This window comes from Drosophila guanche, unplaced genomic scaffold, assembly GCF_900245975.1.
Source record: "Drosophila guanche unplaced genomic scaffold, DGUA_6, whole genome shotgun sequence".
In the NCBI taxonomy this organism is placed as follows: domain Eukaryota; kingdom Metazoa; phylum Arthropoda; class Insecta; order Diptera; family Drosophilidae; genus Drosophila; species Drosophila guanche.
The window spans coordinates 17,649,986-17,666,895 of record NW_022995743.1 but is presented as its reverse complement, the minus strand read 5'-3'; the positions used below and the strand labels follow the sequence as shown (position 1 = coordinate 17,666,895).

General features: G+C 49.3%; 1 protein-coding gene across 2 annotated transcripts in view; it reads right to left on the bottom strand.

Annotated features, from left to right (window-relative positions):
* Positions 1-1,169: 1,169 nt before the first annotated feature.
* Positions 1,170-16,910, bottom strand: part of LOC117587009 (mucin-5AC) — a 31,832-nt gene continuing 16,091 nt past the window's right edge. The window contains exons 3-5 of one of the 2 annotated variants that reach the window (XM_034277430.1): positions 10,066-10,559; positions 6,644-8,121; positions 1,170-3,757 (exon numbers count right to left, since the gene is read on the bottom strand). In XM_034277430.1, the coding sequence (XP_034133321.1) occupies positions 1,767-3,757; positions 6,644-8,121; positions 10,066-10,358 (3,762 nt within the window). In that variant the 5' untranslated portion in view covers positions 10,359-10,559 and the 3' untranslated portion in view covers positions 1,170-1,766. Of the gene's footprint in view, positions 8,122-10,065; positions 10,560-16,910 lie in introns of both variants that reach the window. The other variant, XM_034277422.1, reaches the window with a different exon arrangement.

Sequence of the window (16,910 nt, the reverse complement as noted above, 5' to 3'; positions counted from 1 at the left end):
GTTTTTCTGCCCTTTTCATTCTTCACAGTTGGCTGGCTGGCAATTGTTGGGAGTTTTGCTGGGTCCGCCTAAAAGTATGCTTCTTGTTTCAGAGATTTTTTGTTCATGCATCCCAACCTGCCACATGCAACATGCATATTTACTCGCATACACATTTGTGTACATGTGTTGGTACGCGCGCTGGCACGTGTGAGCTGCAAAAACCGCATAAAACCCGACAGAACAAGACCAACAAGAGTAACACGAACAAAAGCTCTGGGAGAGCAGGATGCAAGAGAGCAGCCTTCCACTTCGACATCTACTGCCGCACCCGGTCCGACTCCTACCAAACACAGCAACAACATCTGTAAAAAATCTAACAAGAGAGAAACGACGAATGGTTGAAAGATGAATTTTTAGATACCCTCTCTGCAATTAGGGACCAATATCAAACCAGGACATATTTGTGGAGAGTCATAAAGCCTTCTGGAAGGGTATGCAGAACCCAAGCGAAAATAATTTCCAAACAGGAGCCAAACTCTATCAAAGTTGCTCGCAGCGACTCCTCATAGGTACACATAGGTATGTACCTACATATGTACACGTAAAAGCAGAATCCAACACGAGCAAAAGTGAAATGGACCGATTTTACTATAAGCCTCTCTTACATACATATATTCCTGTTAAATATTAATTAAAATATGCGAGCGTACACACTGTTTTTCTGTCTGCCTGCTTTGATTTTAGACCGCTTTTGTGTGGGGCCATCAGTGCACTTTCAGCAGGATCCCCTAGGCTTGTCAATGCATTGATACCCATTGCAATGGGTAGATATTAAAATGCATGCCTTGAATGGCAAATATCATGTTTCGTCAATTTGGACTGCATTTTCCCTTAATTTTCCTCATAAGTGGTTTTATTGTGAGCCATTCAAAAGGGTTAATACTCGTATCTAGAAAATGTTCCTGATTTGACTTTGACTCCAGACTTTACCCTGGATGCTTGTTTACCACTTGCCCAATTATTAAACTTCTTCTTAATAATTGATACTTGGACATTCAGTAAATGCAGAAATGGATGATTTATAGTTCTGGACAAGCTTCAATATTTGTCTCTTCGATTGCATTGAACATTCCTCGATTGAATCAAATGCCTCTACCATGACGAGAGTTGTTTTGTAATATTTATATTTATTTATTTAAAGTTTTTCGTTTAGGCTTAGATAATAGCATACATAACTTTTAGTTTACGTATTGGTACGGTTTATTTTACTAAATTACATTTGTTCAGTTGCCAAAACATTGACGCATTCCACGATTGCTATTACATTTGCATTTTGTCGGGATAAAAAGTGTATTTTTTGAATATAAATATGAATATGCGCGGGATGCATGAAGAAAATCCCAAACTCGAACGCTAGCAATTGTGAATGAATTGGTGCAGAATGCTTTTAAAACAGTTGAGAAACATTTCTGATTAATATTGTTACTCTGGGTAATCGGGGGGACCGGATGGCAAACATAATCGTTTGCTGCGCATCAATCTCGTATCGAGTACGATCCTAGGTCGGATCGTATCGGATCGGACCGGTTCCGGTTCCGGGACGACACGGGATTAAGGCACAGCAAAGGGCATTCATTAATGATTAAGTTAGCCTAATGGTTGGCATTTCAGTAGGCAGCTACGAGTAAAATATGTATATAGTAAATTCACTAACTCACTTTCCCGGATTCAACAAGAAAACTGCTTGATAGTCGCTATTTTATCTTACTTTAGGGCGCGTGCACTCATGGCAGGAGGCGCGGGTTGAAGCGTCCCATGAAGAGTATCATGCCCGTGGGGTTGTGGCGGACGAAGTAGAGGAACGGCTTGTCGAAGCGGAGCCGGGGCGCGTCCGGGACACGCGCTTGGCGCGGACGTAGCGGCAACGGCAGCTCCAGATACTTCGGGTCCAGCAGATCGTCGTAGAAGCCGCGTCCCAGGGCCGACTCCTGTACCAGTGAGCCAAAGTCGACCGCAGCCTCCGAGGAGTCGTAGGCATCGTCATCGCTGCTCTCCACATCTTTGTTTCGCTTGCGCAGCGGAGGAGCAGGATACATCTCCACGTGGTGGTGCTCGGAGATCTTCTCCTCGCCGCAGGTGCTGAATGTGTTGATCTGTATCATGTCGGACAGGAATATGTCCTTGTTCCCGGCCCCAGTCAGTCCCCGCAGATCGGCAAAGTCCGACTTGAACAGACCCTTGAGGCCCATTTTCTGCAGCCCCAGCGAGGCATTCACAAAGGAGCGGTGCGAGAAGCGCGGCAGCTGCACCTCCATTCCAGGGCGATCCATGAGCGAGGTGAGCAGCCTGCTCCAGGTCTGGGCCTCCCCAAAGGCCATGTCTACTAGGTTGCGCTCGAGTCTGTCCAGATTGTCCATAGGCGATATGGAGCTCTGGTGGCCGGGCATTACGTAGATGGTACTCACTGTGTCCTGGATGCGCCCGAATGCCACGATGGTGGCGTCCAGCTTTGGCTCGTAGCCAGCGGTGAAGCCGGACCGATAGAGCACGGCTGGGATGGGCACCAAGCGGCGCTGGCGCACAGTGGGATGCACCTGGAAGAACATCTCCCCATCCCGCTCGCTCGTGGATCCGTGGGAGCAGTCTGTCTGGAATAGATTAGCCGAAATGGTAGCAAGAGGGCCATTGACCCACACGCTGTTTGTCCGAAGATACTCCAGCACCTTGCCCATGGTGTGCCGCTTGACGAGCAGGTTGGTGCGCCGTCTCACAATGTCGTTAACCACATGGAAGTTGACCTCCTCCACGTGACCCGCGTACAGCTGCTGTGTCTTCTCCTTGAAGAAGGGCAGGATCTTGCCGTTGGCGCGGTCGCTGAAGATCTCCCGCACAAAGGCGGCCGTGGCTATGTCGCTGTCTATCGCCTGCTCCACCGAAGATGTTATGTTCTTGAAGACCAGATGCGGATTGAAGGTCACCATGTCGTCCAGCTTGAGGATCTCGTTCATTTCCCCAGAGGTGCTGCCGCGTGCTCCCAGGAACACCATCGACAGCATGGAGGTCAGGGCGAATGGCGATATGACCAGACTCCTGGCCGAGCTTATCTTCTCCGAGGTGATGGCCTTCCAGTAGCTAAAGGCCAGCTCGTTGCAGAGCCTCGCGAAGGAGTGCAGGTCCTCGTCCATGTGCGCCGTGGATGCCTCCAGACCCTGCGAGGATTCCGGACTTGGCTCCAGCTTCACTGGCGGCCTGGTGGCTTGTGTTGAACTTGCCATCAGATTGGTCAGTGAGGCGGGTCTCTGCATCGGTCGTTGCTGCGACTGGGACTGAGACTGGGAGGACAGCAATTGCTGGCCTCCATTGTTGGCATTGTAGGGCAGACCCTTTGGAGGCTGGTTGTCTAGTTGGTTGTAGCCTGTCAGAAGTGAGGGCTGGACGTAGTAAGAAACCGGCTTCAAGGTATTTAAGCGCTTCGTAGTGCTGGTTGTTGTGGGAGTTGTTGTCGTGGTGGACGCTTTGGTGGAGCTCTGATAGCCTGCCTGATCATCCTCATCCTCCTCATCTGACTGGTCCCCTGGCTGATTGCCATAGCTGGCCAAGGGCAGAGACACCTTGTAGGAGTCTTCCTCTGGGCCTCCTTCTATGGAGCTTTTGTCCTGCTGGGGCAGCGGCCTCACCACACTGGCCGTCGTCTCGCCCAGCTTCACATATGGATCCTCGTCGTCAAGCTGCAATTTCTGTGCACTTGTCACCGCATCTGTCTCTGTCGCTGACTCTGGTGAGCCCTCTGCATCCTGCTCCTGCTCCTGGTCCTGCTCTTCTGAAATGGTAGCTGTCAGCTCATCAGATATTTCCTCCATTGACTCGTCGTCCAGCTGCTGAGACTTCACCGTGCTCAATTCGATTTTTTCCGTGACCTGCTCGGAGCTGAGCGACATGTCCGATTCAGATGATACCACGGACGTATCTCCGGGAATTTCTGTGACCACCACCACCTTCTCCTCTTGCTGCTGTTCTGATTGGTCTTGGTCATCCACTGGCTGTGCGGAATATTGGGGCAGGAGTTGGGCCGCGTTGATGGCACTGTCCTCCGCACTGGCTGGCAGATCTGCTGTTTGTGCTTCCTCCTCTGTCTGTAGCTGCTGCTCCGATGTTGATGTTTGCTCCTCTGCATCCTCTGCATCATCTGTATCCAGGTAAACATTTGTCGCCGTTGTCTGCTCCTCTGACAGGGCTGCTTCCGTGACAGAGCTGCTGCTGCTGGTGGTGGTCGCGTCCGTTGTTGGTTCTTCCGTTGCAGTCTTTTCCGTGGTAAAGATGGATTCCATTCCTTCGCCGGACGGACCTGTGCTGGAGCTGGAGCTGGTCTCCATCAGAATTTGCTCGTTGTAACCATTTGTCAACATCTCGGGCATTTGCTCTTCACTTTCGCTGCGCTCCGTGTAGCTCTCGACAATGTTGGTGATGGTGTTGGTGTTGGTCGTTGACTCTTCGCTGGCCGAGGTCTCCTGGCTCAACTCATCTGACTGCATACGCTCAGTGATGGCTTCAGCGGCACCCGTAGTGTAGGAAGCGTCTGTAGTCTCTGTAGTGTCTGTTGTGGCTCCTGCGGGCTCCTCTACAATGGGGTTGGTGATGGTGATGGGAATCGGAATGGCTTCCTGCTTGGCCGGCACTTGAGTTGGTTTCGCTTGCGGGCTCTGCAGGTCCAGTCGTTCGTTGGTAAACAGTTGCTGCTCATCATCCTCATCCTGCTGTTGCTGTGCATAAATTTGGGACAGCGAAAGGATGGGGATCCGGTGCGTGCTCGTCTCCACGTGGACGGGACTTGCTGGAAAGGCGTCGCTCGGGTAAGTGGCTTCCTGTTTGAGGGTTGTGCTCTCCTGTTGCTGCTTCTCCGTTGTCGTCTCCAATTCCACTTTGTTTACCACGCCGGGGCTTTGTGGCCTCTCGAGCTTCTGTGGTTCCTCGGGCCGCTGTGGCTTTGGCTGCAGCAGGAAAGATGTGTTCAGCTGGGCATAGTTGGTCTGCCGATGAGAGTCATCCTCGGGATGGGCCTTGGCTGGTGGCTTGTACTGATCCCCTTGGGTTATCTGCTGTATAACATCGGACATGAGGAAATCAAGCTCGTCCTTGGTCTCATTGGAGTTCATAAACACATCCGAGACGAGGGTGTTGCTGCCATCCACCAGGGTGGAGGCCACCGTCGCAGCCTGTGTCTGGAAGTTTGCCATGGATATCTGGTCCGTCGGTCTCAGCATCTCCAGATTGAGCTGCTGCACCAGGTCGGCTATCATGGGCGTTACCTCGGTGCTGTCCGCATCGATGTCGGCGGCAGTGCTGCTTTCCGAGACAGGCAGACGCAGTGCCTGCTCTGTGGTCGGTACTTCCTGCTCTTCACCTGCCCCATCTGTCTTCTGGTTGTATCCATTCGTGGAGCTTGGCTCACTGAGCTCGGTGACAATTGCCTCCGGCACATCCGCATAGAGCGGCTCAAACTTCACCACATGATCGGACTCGGATTCGGACTCGACTACGGGCTTGTCGGTGGTCGCTTCGATCTCGTCCAGACTAGCCATAGGCGTGGTCACCAGGAACTGCGTCTCTCCAGGCAACTCCGTGGTCTCTGGCTCCTCCTCCTCGGTTGCCTTCTCTGTCTGAACAAACGGCTTCAGGGGAACTGGCTGCGGGGTGACAGTGAAGTACTGCGGTCTGGCCGTGATCAGTACCACAGGAGTCTCCTCTTCCGGCTCATCCTCCAGACTGCTGAGTGTCGTTATCGTCTTATCTCCCATTGCTGAGTCTGTGGACTGCTTCACTTCGCTGCTCTCCTCCTCTTCCGAAAGCATGGTGGCCAAAGTGCTTCCTCCATAGTGAGCGATGAGTGGCTTTCTCGTCGTACCGACAGTAGTCGTCGTTCTGGGAGTCGTTGTTGTTGACGTTGTTGATGTTGTCGTACTGCTGGTCACTGTTACCTTCTTCTTGTTGGCCAACGTCTGCATCTGTTCAGGGGTCTCGGCGCTCTCGTATTTAACTGGGACCAGAGCTGGCACGCTGCCCGCTCCATCGAGATCATCACCATCCGACTTGTCTGCGGCGGAGAGGTCCTGTGTCAGGGACTGCACAATCTGATCCATCGAGAGCATCTGGTCTGGAGACAACTGTGGAGCTGGTGATGGCGAGCTTTGGTGCAATTGTTGTTGCAGCTGCGCTAACGAAGGCAACGGCGTCTTTTTCAGGGGGGAATGATCGACATGAGCGAACAGAGTGGATAAATTTTGAGCTGCATCTTTATTGTAGCTTGGCACAGGATACACTGGTGGGTGGTGGGTTGTTGTGGTTGTGGCCTGAGTTGCAATTATATTGACCAGTCCATAACTTTCAGACTTAGTTGCCTCCGTCAGAGTGGCCAGAGTCGTGTGCACCGGCTTGCTGTGGATGCGATTGTGGTGAAGATTTGGTGGCCTCTTGGTGGAGCTCACTGGCTTTCCATGCGGCTTCTGGTTGTTTACCACGGGCGGCCTGGTTGTCGTTGTCGTTGTCTTTGTTGTTGCTGCTGTCGTTGTTGTTGTTGTTGACGTCGACGGCTCTGTCTGTGGCTCTGGCTCTGGAGTATTGGCCATGGTACTGGTTGAGATCACAACTGGGGGTTGTGTGGGACCTGGCTCTGCCTCTGCGGCTGATGTGACTGTTGTTTCTGGCACTGGAGTGGTTGGTTTCGTCGTCGTAGTGGTCGTGATGGGCGTAGGCGTAGGTGTGGCCGTAGGCTTGGGCTTCTTTTTTGGACGCTGGGGCCTTGTTGGTTTCTGGGTGACCACCTGCACCTGCGGTGCACTTGTTTCTGCCGCCTGTATTTGCCCTGGCTTGGGCTTTGAGGTTGGCTTGCGTTTGGGCTTCGATGGCTTGCTGCTGCTGGCTGCTCCAGTGCCTGTGCCTGGCGTACGTGTGGGCTTGCGTTTCTTCTTCTTGGGCGTGGTTGCAGCAGGTGTACGGACTGTGGTTGTTGCAGCGCTTACTTCTGGCTCAGGCTGGCTCGTCGCTGCCTCAGTTGGGGGCACAGGTGGTGGTGTTGTCGTTGTTGTCGTTGTTGTTGTTGTTGTCTTCTTCTTCACCTTTTGCTTGCCGCCGCTGGGCAGGGAAGTGGTGCCACTTCCTATCTCCGCTTCAACCCCATTAGTGGGCTTCTTCACCCTATGTGGTGGCTGCGATGGCTTCCTGTGCACGTTTGGTGGCTTCTTGGCCAGTGTGTGGTTAAGGACTGTCTTCTCGGTGGTTGAGGGGGCGCTGCTTGACGAGGTGGGCGTGTGGATGATCTCCTGATTGTTGTAGAACACTCGGCGGGTGGTTGTCTCCGGCTTGTCCGTGGTGCTGGGCAGCTTCTGGTAGATGGGCTGCATGTGGAGCAGATCGAAGTCCTGCATGTTGGCGGCCACGTGCTGGTACTGTTGCATGCCCGTGTACACGGACTCCATGGGGTCCAGCTCCTCTTGTACCACCTGCGGCGTCACTTCGGTGGTGCTGGTGCTGGGGGGCTTGCGCTTGTTGCCCGGCTTCCGCTTGGCGGGTTTCGGCTTCTTGGTGGCCCGCGAGGGGGATGGTGATGGCGCCGCCTGGGTGGAGGCCTCCACCAGCTCCGACTCGGGCGTCATCACAATCTGCTGCGGCTTTTGCTGCAGGAAAAGGTCACCGCCCGTGTTGCCGAAAATGGCCGGCAGGATGAGCGACCAGGAGGAGGACACATCAGGGGTGTCCAGCAGGGGCAGCAGCAGCTCGCCGGAACTGTTCTTGGCGGAGCTGGAGGCCACCTCCTTGTTCAGCACACTCTGCACGCTGTCCACAATGTCCTGGACATTCTTCTCGGGATTGGGCTCGGACAGCGGCGGAGCTGTGTGTATGATGGAGGGACCCTCCCCGTCACCGTTGGCCACAATGCTCTGTATTTCCTGCATGGTCATCAGACGCTTCACCAGCTCGCCGTGCTCGTCGAACGTATAGAACTCATAGCGGTCCGGATTGAGCAGATCTATGGGACTGGCCACCTGCAGCGAGGGCTGCGGCTTGGGCACCTTGTGGCCCAGGGCGTCAGTGAATTGTGGTTCGTTGCCATCCAGCACCACTGCTCCAACCGATGAGGCCACACTAACAGAAGGAGGGAGAGGGAGGAAACATATGTTAGTGACGTCAAATGATGATTAATGGCAAGTCTTCTCTAGTTCTACTCTATTTGTATGTAATATCCTTGCCACGTCTTCCCTTTGCAAATGCCTCCTGCCACCTAGTTTCCGAGAAATCGTCAATCACAGTGGTAGGACTACTATTATATATACCGCAGGAAAGTGTCCTTTGGCTCGCCATCTATGCCAGTCATGCTGCATGCTTTTCGGCGCAGACGCTGGCATTTTAATGGAAAATGGAAAACTGTGCAATTCCTGCTGAAAGTCACGCTGTCGACGGTTTCCGCCATTCCCATTCCAGCATGCAGCCCCAGAATGGATCTGCATCTGCATCTGCTGAAAGTTTAGCCCGCACAAGAGTCTCCATTTGCGAGTGTGCAGAATGAAAGTAATTCCGCGTGCGGCATGAGCACATCATTAACATTTAAGCACGTGAGTCGATGCGTGCTTAGTCATATACAGCTGCCTGCTTCCATAATACTACATATGTACAAACATCCACATACCCATCCCCATTCCCATCCGCGTGTCTGTATATTCTATGCACTATGCAAATGTGCTACTGCCAGCCATGGATGTAGGTACATTTGCGTGTGCAGAGGTTGCAGAGGTCGTCCGAGTCATCAGGGCTATGCAAAGAAATCCCTTCATGGAAAAGCCAAGCGCGGAATTGTGTTTGGGGTGGGATTAGAGCCAGGAAAGCTAGAGAAATGTTCAGCACTAACACCAAAAATTGATTCCAAATTCCAAATTGAAACTAATAGTAGTGTATTTTAGACTCATGGCTTAAAATGATTATTTCAATTATTTAAATAAATTTTGCAGCCGAATTCAATCTGAAGAAAGCATTAAGTACATGCCGTATAGATGTGTAGAATGGATGCATTACTCGTATTTGTGGCGCACAGCTCGAAAAATATCTGGCAAGTAAATTTTTGTAATTGTTTTAATTGGACAGAAATAATCAAATGAATGCAAGTAAATGTTGCTGCACCGACCGACGGATCGGAATACGATATTTGCATTGCTGTCAGCAATATCATCACTATCACCCGTACCGTTGACAGTGACAACAGCTCGCAGTCACTATCGGCACATGGAAGGCAGGGAGGCCCAGTGCCAGCAGCTGGCGCCGGAGACCTCTGCAACTGCGGCGGAAAAAACTTAAAGGAGACCATGAACAAACGCTGTCAAAAATGTAAATTGTTATTTTTTCGCCTACATTATTTGACCTTAAATGTTTTTGGTCATTTCTTTAGCGCTAAAGGATAAGGAAATATGAATTCTGCGCCATAGTCTGGTAGCATCAAAAGCATTACTCACCGAAACTCAATTGATTAGCAATGATTTAATTTAAGCACTCAATTAGCTGTGCAACCGAATCTCTTAGTCTCGCACTTTTTCTTCCTTTCTCTCTCTCTCTTTATCTCACAGTTTGTCTGTCTCCATCTCTTTTCTTTCAGAAGCGCGAGGCCGCGAAGTATGCAACGTTTTGCACGCTTTGTGGCTGGCGAGGAAATTAATTAAAAATACTGAGGCATGTGCCCGCACTGACCAGAGCCCACGACCGACCCACGACTCTCAATCGCAGCAGCCCCAACCTCAGCCTTAGTGGAAGTGGGAGCAACAACAGAAAAGCAGGAAAATTCTATTTCAATTAGTGGCAAAAATGGCAAAAAGCTGTGCAAACAAAAGATTTTCCCTAGCAACAGTAACTACGGGTTGAAACGGGCGCAACAATGGCCAAGTACAAGTGGGCGTGGGAAACAAAGAGGCAAATGAAAATATTCCTTATATTCTCCATTCCCCCATCCCCCCATCCATCCATCCATTCATCCACTGACCATTGTCCCTGACGCAATAGCAGCTAAAATCGCGAATGCCAACAAAAACCAGTGTGTGTACTCACCTGGAACCGATGACTTTCTTTGATGGCGATGCCTCTGTCTTTGGCTGGGAGTGGGATGTCTCGTCCTGCTGGGGCATGGCCGCGTCATACACAAAGGCGGGTTGAAGGAGTGGTCCAGAAGCACGACCATTGCTTTGGCTGGATGATGTGGTTGAGGTGGTCGAATAGGTGACCAGCGGCTGTTGTTGCTTCTGGTGTTGTTGCTGTTGCTGCGTGTTTGGATAGGCTGTGGCCGGCCCCAGGCAGGTCCAGGCCCAGAGCCAAAGCAGCGGTAAAATGCGCTCGAAACGCATTGTCGTCCTTCTGCTGATCCTTCGCCTGTGCTCTTCTCTTGACTCCCTGTTCAGGGCGTTTATTTTTATTTTAGCTTCGGACTTATCTAAAAATTGGTTGGCTGTCCTTCGCGGGCCAGAGAGCAGAAAGGGTCCTGCTGTCGGGTTGCCGTCTAATGCGGCAAGTCGTGACGCGTCTGTTGCGTGAACATCAAGCGAAAGCTGCAAAGTAAAGTGAAATGAAAAACTAATTAATGCCATGTTAATGAACAGTACGAGTATATGGCAAAGAGAACGAGCGAGAGGGAGCAAGAAAAGGGAATGCCATTTGCATAAAGCCAAGGTCTGCTTTAAGGACGACTTTAAAGGGCAGCGCTGCCAGCGTTGCATCTCAGCATGTGGCACACTTTTAGGCCGTGTCATAAACGGGCAGGTAAATTGCCAGGCACCTGAAGCTCGCTACGCTAATACGCCTGTAATTATGCTAATAATAACGAGCTGCCACATGAGTGCCGCATCGGACCAAGCGGGGTAGGTAGGGTAGCAGCGAGAGAAGAGCTAATGCCATTGGTGGCAACGTCTTTGCAGTAAGGCATGCCTTTGGCTAAGTGGCTGGCAATTTGGGCACAAGCAGGGTGGGTGCAGCTGCATGTGTGTGCGTGGGTGGGCTGTGGGGTAGTGAGAGCAGCTGCTGGATTCTATCTTGCAGAAATCTGAGGTGGCTTACACCAGAATATGGGTTATACTTTGCGATTATAAGACTCTTAGGCAGCCCTACGGAAACGAGCACAAAGGAATAGACAAGCGGAGATAAATCTCTGTTCATATAATTAATGCATTTACCACGGGAAACAATAGTGTGTTGGCTCCGATTGGAAGACACCAGACTGCATGCTGAGGGATTACTTGGCAGCTAGTGCCGCTCGAGAAAGTGCAGTCGTCACACTAGGTGGTTAGGTTCCTGGTTTTCTGCCTCCATTCTAAGCGAGAGATTGAACATGGGGATAGTTCCTGCTCTATTATATTATTATTTAGAATTCTCAAAATTGCTTAAATTACTAAAATTAAATTCCAGGTTCTTCGTATATTCCAGGTGTTTGGAGTGGGATGAAGTGAAAATTGTTCTCCATGCCTGTATCTGTCCAGATGGAGAAAAGGTCTATGGGAAGTGTGGCTCATTTTAAACTTAGATTCGTTGTTGTATTCATTGATGGCTTTACGTTGTTGTTGGCTGTCACTTGCTATCAGCATCAGAAATCTGTGCAAATACTTCCCTCAACAATTCTGTCAGTTTCCCCGGGGTTTTGTTATGTCACTAAGCCCTTTACGTATGTGTGCGTGTGATAACACAAATGAATTGTCAATGGCGCGACATGAGGGAAAATAACAAACAATATGTTAATAAGCACAATAGCCAACAGAATCCAGCATCCAGGATCCACCATGCAGCACCCAGCCGGGCTGTCAGAGAATGGCTAAAGAGTGCTCTGACAACTTTAAGTCCTGCCTGTCAAAATGTTAGCACACACGCACCACCCACAACACACATGCCACATCCAATCTTCCACCCCACAACTCCCCAGTTATTGCTCGCTTTCTGAACCCGAAAAACTTTGCCACATCACGTACAAACCCAAGGATACTCGCACTTGTACTCGTGCATGCTTATATGTGTCTGTTCAGATAGCTAAACGATTACCGGTCAATGTAGAAAAAATCGCGCATATATATACAAGTCGTTCCATGAAAATATGCTCCTCGCTTTTCCACTTGTTGTGGTATTTGTGGCCATACCCTAATAGAGCAAAGAAGTCAGAGCTACATGGATATATTGTCGATATAATATAATCATGTAGATTTTCTTCTGTGAACCCCATTCCCTTAGTTTCGATCGGATGGGTAATATCTGCCTGTAGAGGGGCTCTAGGCTTGGAAGGGACCGGTCAAAATAAAAGTATATTTGTTCTTGAATGAGTGCCGCACTGTAAGGGTATGCCAAACTTCGGTCCCAAAAACTATCGTTTCTTTTATAATTTCCCTCTCTTTGGTCCGCCTATTTTATGGCTAAACTGTGGCCTGCGAGTAGAGGAAAACGAACAACAAAATTAACATAAATTGTTCGTAAAATATTTCAGTATATTTAAGTAATGTATCTTTCAAATGTATCAAACTCCCACCCACCGACGCGTCGGGGACTCGTTAGATCCATAACTGGGCCATTGATTTGTAACGGTAAATTACGATTGTCAGCGGTGTCCGTCCTGTCCTGTAAAAGGCAACAGAAAAGGTTCGTCCTTCTCTTCTACACCGCCATTGAAATGTAAATGAAATGCAGTGGGTGAAAAGTAGCTTTCCCCTCGAGTGCTTGCGACGGGATGTAGATGGGAAGGGGAATGGGATGCTGCCAGGTTGTTAGGGAGGAGAGCAGATTGGTCGGGCATGCCATTGTCTGGACCGACAATGATGCAGAGTGACATGACAAGTGGACGACGACAGGCACACATACAGGGAACACACACAAACACACCCACAAGGACACAAAGAGGGGCAAACACTAGAAGAAGTGCGATCCGGGTTCAGGTTCCGTTTGGTTCAAGATTGGACCTGACAGCTCTAGAGACAAGCGCACGAATGCAAACGAAACACGGAGCGAAGCCAAATTGCTCCACACACACACACACACACACCCAGACAAAACTGGACGTTTGTTTAAACAAATCACTGGAACATTTACATGGACACAGAGAAAGGGATCGCAACACATGCAAAATACTTTTTGCGGGCTGCCAAAAGTTTCGGTCCAACTATAAATCAAACGACAAAAGTGTATTTAGGACGTGTCTGGCAGGTCCTTCGTACAGGACATGCACCTGTACTCGACTACAAAGCGGATAAATTAATAAAATACTATCATACTGCTGAAATATTTTTTATGTTCTCGCGAATTCCTATCATTGCAATGATTGCAATGCATTGGTTGATCCCAGCTCCTTGCTGTGTATTGAAGAATTTCCATTGCTATGGTTATGCTGCTATTTGGTCTCTCCTACTGATGGACTAATTGGTCCCCAATGTCATTTTAATTACCAGAAAATACACCTTTTTGGGCATGCTTGCTTATGTCGGAGTGGTTCGGCGGCACCTTAACCGCAAAATAAATATTGGCTATCCGAGACCGAGAATTAACTGTTGGTCTCCAGAAAGGAAGGAACTACCTACAACTTGGATATTTATTTGCCAAGTGGCGTGTGACGAAAATACAGACGAAATTGGTTTTAAGGCTACAGAATCAACAAGAAATAAAAACCATGTAGACAAACGGCCATCAAATGACCCACTCACGCAACCAGACACACACACCCACTCAGTTGCCTCTAGAAAGTTGTGCAGAGTTTGCCATGTTGCCAGGTTGCTGAGGCTGGTGCGAGTGCTCTGGTTAGAGCAATGTGTCACGTCTTGTGTGTTGTGGAAAATTAAGATTTTCCACCAAGGCCACCAAAACTTATTTCGGTTTGTTTTTTGCTTGTTAGCCATTGATTCTTTATTGGATTTACTGTTCGAAACACACACAGAGCGAAACGCACACTGGCGCCCAATCAGTCTTCGTTTGCTCCAAGGAAATTAAAGCAAATTGCATTACAGCAGCGACCACTTAATCAGGGTCGCCGTCTACTTTAAATTGCACAAGGCAGAGTGTCCTCATAGAGATTTCAGTTCAGTACAGGACACCACAGGCAATCTGTTGAATCTGAATTGAGTTTCGTTCTGCTCCTTTCTGTTGTTGTTTGGGTGTGTGTTTGGGCAGCGAGAGCTGCACTGAGCGAGCCAATGCGAGGCTTGGCCGACCATTTACACCGTACCTCCTTTTGGACGCGCTTTGCTTTTGTCTTTCTGTGGCAGTTGCAGAGCTCTCCCGTGCTCGCACTTTCGCACTTTTACGCTCTCGCGGTCGGTCCCTTAGTGTGGATTGGCATGGGCTACACTAACAAAAGTTTATCGCTCTGTTTCCGTTTTCGTTACGTACGCTGCGTATATATGTATGTGTGTATGTATGTATGTACATAACCTCCAGACGCTCATAAGATGTTATTTCAGAGCTCCCCAGTAGCTGCCCTTGCCATTTACCTAACCGGGTCGAGGCCGGGACCAAGGACCAGGGACCAGGGACCAGGGACTGGAACATTTCTTGTGCACAGCACATTTGATTTTATTTATTTATTTCGATTTGCGCTTTTCTTTCACAACACCCGCATTCACTTTGGCTTTTGGTCCTGCTTTGCCTGCTTGGGCTGCTTTTCCACCTCGGTCGACGTAACAATTTCCTTCCTCTTAGCCATGTCCGGCACTGTTTCTCCCGCTGCTGCTGCTTCTGGCAGTTGAGCGCCTCTGGCCTGGCTAATGTGCATTTTATTTTCCGCTACCAGTGCCGCTCGCTGCTGCTCTATGGGACTCACTCAATTCTTTGGCCATTTATTCGCCACGTGAACTTGTGCCGCTGCCTGCCGCCTTTCGGTTGTTCTGGCCCAGCTACTTCCGGATGTGTGAGTATGTATGCATGTGTGAGTGTGAATCCCCCTGTCAGTGCGTGTGTTAGTGTGTGTGGATGACATATATTGTTTTGGGCAAAGATTGTGCACGCCACAGGAGTTCGATATAATTTTCGGCATTACATTCCAATCACGTGCATATCTCTATGCCAATCTTCATTTGGCTATGAAACTTTTTTAGCTGGCTTTCTGGCTCTTATCTGCCTGTCTATTCTTTCGCTGGTTCTACGAGCATTATTGTTTCGTCCCCTCCCAGATCCGATGCTGAAGACTCCTCTGTGTGTAGGAGGTGTAGGTGGACTTCATATTTATGAAGGACAGAACAGGACAGGACGGAGCCGGTATCCGTAGCATGTCTGCAACTGACACCGAACTGGGGCACAACACTTCAACATAAATAAATCCAGGGCCCTGGGCGAAGATGCTCTAAGTTGGCTTTATAGTTTCTCAAGTTTGTTCGCTGTAACAATAAATGCTTCTAGTCGCATTGTTTGACTTTGCACGTGTTGCCCATCGAAGCGTTAGATCTTCCTGCCACTGTCATCGCTGCTGTGATTTCGATAGCTTGCCAGAGTCCAGAGTCCGGACACGTTCCGGCTGCAGCTGGGGCAACTGTCAAAGTTATGAGGCCAGGTCGTGGGCGTGTGCGTCGGCGTTGGCTCCGGCGTGTGCGGGATTAAGACACGTGGACGGGGACCTCACTGCAGACTTTTAATATATAACTCTTTGACATTAATTAGCAAAAACTTCGAAAAGCCCTAACGTGGCGTATACGTGATTTGTAAATGCATCTTGCAGCACCAGCACCAGTGGCAGTGGCAGTGACATTGGCATGGGGAAACTTGTTAGCAACGCTTTACGTGGCATACAAGTTTCTGATTGGGGCAATTTATCAAATGGCGCGTGCACGACACGAATCGCATTTGCATTTGTCCTGGACGGCATACCGCACCGGGCTGCTGCTGGAGGAGATTGGGCGAAGTGCCAGACGATGTGCAACCATATCATAATTTTCATTAATTAGGTGGCAACAACTGCTTGTTGCGTGAAATACGAATGCTTTAAAGCATTCATATATCGCTTTAATTAAGTAAAACACTTGGGGAGACCTGGCTGCCTGGCTGCCTGGCTGCCTCCTGCTTTGTGGACCTGACTGCAGCCTGATTTATACCATATATTATGATACGCGGTGGCGTATCCATTTCATTCGCACTCGCATTGATAAAGGTTTAATGTGAGAGAAACAGAAGAGAACCAACGCACCGCTTAATCTCTTATGCTATTGCTGGCCATTATCATATTTTTAATTTCAGTTCGTATATTTATGGTATTAAGTGGGAAAGCTAAAGGCTGCATTATGACTACCGGTTACCCTGTATCCGGGCTTATACATGATGTACATAATGCAAGAACTGAAGATTTAAATGATTGTTAGGTATGTTTACTTGGAAAGTCGAAAATAACTTGTCAATAATTTGTTGTATTTCTTCTATATTAATTGAAAACATCGTGTTACTCGGAGCCAACTCCAGGTAATCGGATTATGATTTAAGCTGACAACCAAAAAAGATGCTCTCAATATTCGGCACCATGAACTGCACACACTTAAAGTAATTATCATTGACAACATTCGGAAGCATCAGCAATATTTTGTTTTCCTTCTTTGACACTGTGAATACTCGAGGCAGTGGACTCTGCCAAATTTGGTTACTAACAAGCGTGTCCTTAATGCCGCTACGCCTTTGACTTCCACATGGACGACCTTTTGCGCTTGACCACTTCGATTCCATTCCGTCCCGGTCTGTGGCATATGGAATGCAAAAGCAAAAGGACTGACCCCCGCTGTGGGCAGGGAGAAAAACGTAAAAGGAATCTTCCTGCAAACACTTTGATTTCGAACACATTTTAGCAAAACAGCAAATTTTTCAATTTATTCCCCTCTAGTCTGGCCTCTGGCATCGGCTGATTAGTATGACGATTCTTGGGCTGCTGCTGGAGAGGCAGATACGGATCCCCACAGTCCTTC